The sequence below is a fragment of the Anomaloglossus baeobatrachus genome, chromosome 9 (assembly GCF_048569485.1).
Source record: "Anomaloglossus baeobatrachus isolate aAnoBae1 chromosome 9, aAnoBae1.hap1, whole genome shotgun sequence".
NCBI classification, from domain to species: Eukaryota; Metazoa; Chordata; class Amphibia; order Anura; family Aromobatidae; genus Anomaloglossus; species Anomaloglossus baeobatrachus.
This window is the reverse complement of record NC_134361.1, coordinates 16,317,232-16,325,550: the sequence shown is the minus strand read 5'-3', so window position 1 is coordinate 16,325,550 and position 8,319 is coordinate 16,317,232. Positions and strand designations below refer to the sequence as shown.

The following is an 8,319-nucleotide window of genomic DNA, read 5'->3' as shown; positions in this document are numbered from 1 at the left end:
GGGCCAGGATGGGCACATTACTATAAGAAGAGGGCCAGGATGGACACATTACTATAAGAAGAGGGCCAGGATGGGCACATTACTATAAGAAGAGGGCCAGGATGGACACATTACTATAAGAAGAGGGCCAGGATGGACACATTACTATAAGAAGAGGGCCAGGATGGGCACATTACTATAAGAAGAGGACCAGGATGGACACATTACTATAAGAAGAGGGCCAGGATGGGCACATTACTATAAGAAGAGGGCCAGGATGGGGACATTACTATAAGAAGGGGACAAGGATGGGCACATAACTACAAGAAGCAGACCAAGATGGGCAGATTACAACAAGATGTTGGCCAAAATTACTATAAGATGCTAATTGTTACAATATTATTTACAAGAAGGTGATAGAATGCAAAAGAAAGTAAAAAAAAACAAACTTAAGACAATACAAAAGAAGGCATGAATTTTCCTTTTACCACTAGAAATGCTGTTAAATATATATATATATATATATATATATATATATATATATATATATATATATATATATTTTTTTTTTTTTTTTAAATAAAAAAAGTGCACTTTTGTTGAGCCACATCCATAACGAGCTGAGCTATAGGCTGCATTATACTATACTATAACCCAGACACTGAAATTTGAAAAAAAATAAAACAAACAAACAAGCAAAAATGTTCAAGAAAGTGATCAAAAGATGAATAGAAAATATCCCTCAAGTTGTCCCTTTTCCCTGCAAATAATGCGGCCCATAAAGTTCCCATTCCTTCCACGTGTGGCCCATATACCCGGCCGAGTCTGGGACCCCTGAGTCCGACCTGGTGGTGGCAGCGCACGGTATAGTCCACATTGCGCCCCGGCTTCTCTGTCCACGTAAAGACGGCGCAGATATTATCACAACCCAGAATCAGAGACAATCAGTAAAATGTGAAGATCGGAGAATAAAGGAAAGAGGGAAACAATGGAAGAAATGAGAATGAAAATCCATCCAGACCAACAACAGCTGCCCCTAAACCACCAGAGCTACTAACACCCCCACCACTACAGCTACAGCTACCACCCCCACCACTACTGCCACAGCTACTATCACCCCCGCCACTACAGCCACAGCTACTACCACCCCCGCCACTACAGCTACAGCTACTATCACCCCCGCCACTACTGCCACAGCTACTATCACCCCCGCCACTACAGCTACCACCCCCACCACTACTGCCACAGCTACTAACACCCCCGCCACTACAGCCACAGCTACTAACACCCCCGCCACTACAGCCACAGCTACTAACACCCCCGCCACTACAGCCACAGCTACTAACACCCCCGCCACTACTGCCACAGCTACTACCACCCCCGCCACTACAGCCACAGCTACTAACACCCCCGCCACTACAGCCACAGCTACTAACACCCCCGCCACTACAGCCACAGCTACTAACACCCCCGCCACTACAGCCACAGCTACTAACACCCCCGCCACTACTGCCACAGCTACTACCACCCCCGCCACTACAGCCACAGCTACTAACACCCCCGCCACTACAGCCACAGCTACTAACACCCCCGCCACTACAGCCACAGCTACTAACACCCCCGCCACTACTGCCACAGCTACTACCACCCCCGCCACTACAGCCACAGCTACCACCCCCACCACTACTGCCACAGCTACTATCACCCCCGCCACTACAGCCACAGCTACTAACACCCCCGCCACTACTGCCACAGCTACTACCACCCCCGCCACTACAGCCACAGCTACCACCCCCACCACTACTGCCACAGCTACTATCACCCCCGCCACTACAGCCACAGCTACTAACACCCCCGCCACTACTGCCACAGCTACTACCACCCCCGCCACTACAGCCACAGCTACCACCCCCACCACTACTGCCACAGCTACTATCACCCCCGCCACTACAGCCACAGCTACTAACACCCCCGCCACTACAGCCACAGCTACTAACACCCCCGCCACTACAGCCACAGCTACTAACACCCCCGCCACTACAGCCACAGCTACTAACACCCCCGCCACTACAGCCACAGCTACTAACACCCCCGCCACTACAGCCACAGCTACTAACACCCCCGCCACTACAGCCACAGCTACTAACACCCCCGCCACTACAGCCACAGCTACTATCACCCCCGCCACTACAGCCACAGCTACTACCACCCCCACCAATACAGCCACAGCTACTAACACCCCCGCCACTACTGCCACAGCTACTAACACCCCCGCCACTACAGCCACAGCTACTAACACCCCCGCCACTACAGCCACAGCTACTACCACCGCCGCCACTACAGCCACAGCTACTAACACCCCCGCCACTACAGCCACAGCTACTAACACCCCCGCTACTACAGCCACAGCTACTAACACCCCCGCCACTACAGCCACAGCTACTAACACCCCCGCCACTACAGCCACAGCTACTAACACCCCCGCCACTACTGCCACAGCTACTAACACCCCCGCCACTACCACCACCAATGCTATAACCACAGCTACCACCTCCAACAACACTACCATCCCCGCCACCACTACCACTTCTACTATCACCACCGCTACAACCACAGCTACTACCGCCCCCCGCCACCACTAACACCACCGCTACAGCCAGAGCTACTAGCATTATCACCTCTACTACCCCCACCACTACAGCCACAGCTACTATGCCCCCGCCGCCACAGCTACTACGCCCCCGCCACCACAACAACCACCACTATTGCCAGAGCTACTACCACCCCTCCCGCCACAACAATCACCTTTACAGCCACAGCTATAACAATCCCTGCTTACCACTAACACCACCGCTACAGCCAGAGCTACTACCATCTCCGCCAACACTACCACCACCACTACAGCTACAACCAGCCCTGCCACCACTAACACCATTGCTACAGTCAGAGCTATAACCATCTCTACCACCACTACAGGCTCCAGCGAGAGCTACTACCACCCTGCCACCATAATCATCACCGCTACAGTCAGAGCTACTACTACTACCCCGCCACCACTATCACCCCCACAAATGCTACCACCCTCACAGCCAACATTGCTACAGCCACTTCTGCCCCCACGACTACCACTAGATCAACAACCACCCCCCACAGCCACAGATTTAAAAAACACCATCGACACTATTACTGCCACCCTCACAGCCACTACCAACACCACAGTGCCATCACTGCAACAATTCACCAGCCATCTGTACAATCCATGGGAGACACAGACACACGGCGTCTCCTCACTGTGTCCTGTACATTCTTCATTGCAAAAGGGGAACATAAGACACCGGGACCCCCAATCAGTGTGTGACACAGAGCAGTGTCTGTACGGGGGGTGCAGCAGGGAGCGATCACTGCAGAGTGCACTGATGGAAGGGAGGGAGCGTGGGGCCACATCACAGTCCTCGGGACCACATCGCAGGCTCCGGGGTCACATCACAGCCCCCGGGGTCCTGTGTCCTCCGCAGAAGATCATGAGGTTTGAGGATTATCCCATTATCCAGCACACGGGCTGCGTAACTAATGTTCAGTATATAGAGCCCCCACAATGCGGCGCCCCCACAATGCAGCGCCCCCCACCCGCTCCACACAGGATGGAGAAATAATGCTACAGATTATCACAATATATAACACTTTAATATCACAGAATAACGTTATAACTTAAATATCATCCTAGCAGCAAGAACAGGAGAACAGGACTAGTCCCCAATCATCCACACACGCATGAGATTTGGCAGTCTCAGCTGTGCATGTCACTGCAGTCTATTGCTCCCTGTTATCAGTCATTATTTGGGAGAGGAGGCTGTAGGACAGGAGACTACAGTCTACTGTTCCCTGTTATTAGCCATTACTGGGGAGAGGTGACTGTAGGACAGGTGAGTGCAGTCTATTTTTCCCTGTTATCAGTCATTACTTGGGAGAGGAGGCTGTAGGACAGGAGACTACAGTCTATTGTTCCCGGTTATCAGCCATTACTGGGGAGGGGCGACTGTAGGACAGGTGAGTACAGTCTATTGCTTCCTGTTATCAGCCATTACTGGGGAGAAATGACTGTAGGACAGGTGAGTGCAGTCTATTGCTCCCTGTTATCAGCCATTACTGGGGGAGGCGATGGTAATGTTCACCAATAGGACGAGTGACATGGTGCAGACCCCTCTCTGCCCCCAATTGTCACAGCGCTCCGGTGCGGAGACCCTCCTGTAAGTGATGGATATCAGCGGACCTCTTATATCGCTCCAGCACTATTATAACCTCCGGGCTGCGCGGGGGACTGTTCTTTTAGGTAAACCATATAATCCTCACAAAAGGGAATGGCGCCATCCGCAGGACGTTACCGCACGGCTCCGAACACACAGGAGAGGCAGGTGCAGCATGCGCAGAGTCCCAGCACCGCAGATATGGCCGCTGCCATCCGGGACTGTCTCTGGTACTTCAGCGCCTTCTTCACTTGCTCGTTGGACTGTGAGATGTAGTCCATGGTGTTCAGGACATTGTACTCAATGTTATTAATGACGTCCTCCTGCTCGGTCACCAGCAGGTCCAGCTGGATGAAGAGGGAGTGCAGCTCCGATATCTGGGCCTCCAGGTCCAGCAGCTGCTTGTGTCTCTCCTGGGCCATCGCCAAGTGCTGCTTCACCTTAAGAATCTCCAGGTCATGGCCGACGATCCTCGGAGCCATCGGACTCCCGATCAGCTCATTGATCTCCTCCTCCTGGAGGTCCAGGCCGGCCAGCTCCGCCTGCCGCACAATCTGCTCCTTCAGTTTCCCGACGTAGCGGGTCTCGTTGATGTAATGTTGGGTCATCACCTCCCGGAATCGGTTGGATAGAACGGTGAACTGACTTTGCCGGATCCGGTGCTCCGCCATCCAGTGCTTGTCACGTTGGGCCAAGCTGCTCTTCATCAGGCTCAGCTGGGACTGCAGGGTCTTGGCGTCGGCGGTGAACAGGTTCTTCATGACGTTTAGCTCCTTCTTGCCCTCGCAGATCTTGGCTTCAGTCGTGCTGCACAGGATCTCTTCTTGTTTGCTCTCGATGGTCTCCGCCAGGGCTTTGAGCTTCTTCAGGGCTTCACACAAGCTGTAGACCTCCTGGAAGAAGATGTCCATCTTGTTGGTCTCATCATTTTGGAAGACTGGGTTATCGAAGGCCAGGTGGTCGTCATAGTCCAGCAGGTCGTCCGGGTTGGTTCTGTTCTTGAGCTCCTCCAGCCGGTCCTTCATGGTGTGGACATGTGTGACAGCGGGAGCCGCGCGCTCAGCTTTTCCATGAGCTCACTCTTCTCTGGGCTTCCACCTCTGTTGCGTCAAACGAAGCTGCGGAGAAGTTTCTGACAAATATTGACCGAGGTGTCTTGGCTCTGGGATGATTTGCTCTGCCAGTCACGTGTGTGGTTGGGTGGCTGTGGATGCCAGAAGTGGGTGGTACTCCCATGGCTGCGGGCGAGATGTTGTGTTTTGGAGCAGGTGATCAGGAATTAAGCAAAAGAAATTAACCTGTGAACGTGGAACTGAGACGACTTAATCCTGTGCATGACGAAACCTTCCTCCCTGTCCGGGATCAAATGTCACCAGGAGCCTGAGGTGCAGCTCCGAGGGGAACAGACTGCACCTCCTGGTCCTGACACTACACAGGTGTCACATAGAGTGAAACATTAGTGGAGAGCTGCTCTGCAGGTCCATGAATGGTCACCATGCCATGGTCTCAGTACCAAATGTACAGGCCACGGGCAGCTCTGCCCCAATATACATGGGAAATATAATGAGGGAGCCTTAAAGCTATAGTCGGAGGACCATGGCCACCTGGTTGACCCCGTGGTGCAGGTGCTCACTCTATTCCTCCAGATGTGTCAGGCAAGGCGGCTACAGAACTGGATCTACAGGTTCAGCACCATCATCGTGCCCCGAACAGAAGATCCGGAATCAGAGGGGGACACAGAGAAAGAAGCCACATCCGGGCCCTGGTAACTGGGGGTCAAGAAGAAGCAGCCACATCTGGGCCCTGGTGACTGGGGGCCAAGAGGAAGCAGCCACATCTGGGCCCTGGTGACTAGGAGCCAGCCACATCCGGGCCCTGGTGACTAGGGGCCAAGAGGAAGCAGTCACATCCGGGTCCTGGTGACTGGGGGTCAAGAAGAAGCAGTCACATCCGGGTCCTGGTGACTGGGGGTCAAGAAGCAGCCACATCTGGGCCCTGGTGACTGGGGCCAAGAGGAAGCAGCCACATTCGGGCCCTGGTGACTGGGGGCCAAGAAGAAGCAGCCACATCTGGGCCCTGGTGACTGGGGGCCAAGAGGAAGCAGTCACATCTGGGCCCTGGTGACTGGGGGCCAAGAGGAAGCAGTCACATCCGGGTCCTGGTGACTGGGGGTCAAGAAGAAGCAGTCACATCCGGGTCCTGGTGACTGGGGGTCAAGAAGAAGCAGCCACATCTGGGCCCTGGTGACTGGGGCCAAGAGGAAGCAGCCACATTCGGGCCCTGGTGACTGGGGGGGCCAAGAAGAAGCAGCCAGATCTGGGCCCTGGTGATGGGGGCTAAGAGGAAGCAGTCGCATTTTGGCCCTGGTGACTGGGGGCCAAGAGCAAGCAGTCACAATCGGGCTCTGGTGACTGGGGGCCAAGAGGAAGCAGCCACATCCGGGCCCTGGTGACTGGGGGACAAGAGGAAGCAGCCACATCCTGGCCCTGGTGAATAGGGCCAAGAGGAAGCAGCCATTTCCGGGCCCTGGTGACTGGGGGCAGAGGGAAGCAGTCGCATCTGGGCCCTGGTGAGTGGGGGCCAAGAGGAAGCAGCCACATCCTGGCCCTGGTGACTGGGGCCAAGGGGAAGCAGCCACATACGGGCCCTGGTGACTGGGGCCAGGAGGAAGCAGTCGCATCTGGGCCCTGGTGACTGGGGCCAAAAGGAAGCAGTCACATCCGGGCCCTGGTAACTGGGGGCAAAGAGGAAGCAGCCACATCTGGGCCCTGGTGACTGGGGCCAAGAGGAAGCAGCCACATACGGGCCCTGGTGACTGGGGCCAGGAGGAAGGAGTCGCATCCGGGCCCTGGTGACTGGGGCCAGGAGGAAGGAGTGGCATCCGGGCCCTGGGGACTGGGGCCAGGAGGAAGGAGTCGCATCCGGGCCCTGGTGACTGGGGCCAAGAGGAAGCAGCCACATCCGGGCCCTGGTGACTGGGGCCAAGAGGAAGCAGTCACATCCGGGCCCTGGTGACTGGGGCCAAGAGGAAGCAATCACATCTGGGTCCTGATGACGGGGGCCAGGAGGAAGCAGTCGCATCCGGGCCCTGGTGACTGGGGCCAAGAGGAAGCAGTCACATCCGGGCCCTGGTGACTGGGGCCAAGAGGAAGCAATCACATCTGGGTCCTGATGACGGGGGCCAGGAGGAAGCAGTCGCATCCGGGCCCTGGTGACTGGGGCCAAGAGGAAGAAGTCACATCAGGGCTCTGGTGACTGGGGGCCCAAGACGGTCGCAGTCTCACCACAAGTGGCTCGTGGCTGCAGGATTAACCCCTTCCTACTGGAGGACATAACTGTCCCTCCCGGTGTATGAGTACGTAGCTGTGCCCGCCCTTCTGGCAGATGCCACCGACAGCAGGGACAGGAGCTCGTTGTGAACGCCACTGTTTAACCACGTAGATGCTGCTGGCCGTCACTTACGGCGACAAGTAAAAGGACGAGTTGGCGAAGCTCGTGTGCGCCGGCGGCCATCGAGCACCAGCTGTGCTGTATGTTCACTCCTCGCACTTCAACCAAAAATACAATAAAAAGTGATCAGAACATCGAGCCGACCCCAAAATGGTAAAAAACAAACAAACAAAAACCACCGTCTCGCTGCGGAAAAAAAAACAATAAAAGGACCCCTGATAGGGATCCATCGGCTGCAATAAAAAAAAATGACAGGTTCCAGAAAATAGCGCCAAAGAATTTTTTTTTTATTGATATTTTAGTCATTAAGAAAAAAATTGTAAAAAGAAGGGAATTTTGTTACTTACCGTAAATTCCTTTTCTTCTAGCTCCTATTGGGAGACCCAGACGATTGGGTGTATAGCACTGCCTCCGGAGGCCACACAAAGCAATTACACTAAAAAGTGTAAGGCCCCTCCCCTTCTGGCTATACACCCCCAGTGGGATCACTGGCTCACCAGTTTTAGTGCAAAAGCAAGAAGGAGGAAAGCCAATAACTGGTTTAAACAAATTCACTCCGAGTAACATCGGAGAACTGAAAACCGTTCAACATGAACAACATGTGTACCCGCAAACAAACCAAAAATCCCGAAGGACAACAGGGCGG

General features: G+C 54.3%; 1 protein-coding gene across 1 annotated transcript; it reads right to left on the bottom strand.

Annotated features, from left to right (window-relative positions):
- Positions 1–3,641: 3,641 nt before the first annotated feature.
- LOC142250254 (syntaxin-1B-like) lies at positions 3,642–5,400 on the bottom strand. The gene has a single exon (XM_075322382.1). It carries the CDS (start codon positions 5,246–5,248, stop codon positions 4,358–4,360), a length of 891 nt encoding a protein of 296 aa, XP_075178497.1. The 5' UTR covers positions 5,249–5,400; the 3' UTR covers positions 3,642–4,357.
- Positions 5,401–8,319: the final 2,919 nt, after the last annotated feature.

Bases quoted from the DNA above. Each gene is read 5' to 3' on its own strand.
- LOC142250254 (XM_075322382.1), bottom strand. From the start codon at position 5,248: ATGAAGGACCGGCTGGAGGAGCTCAAGAACAGAACCAACCCGGACGAC.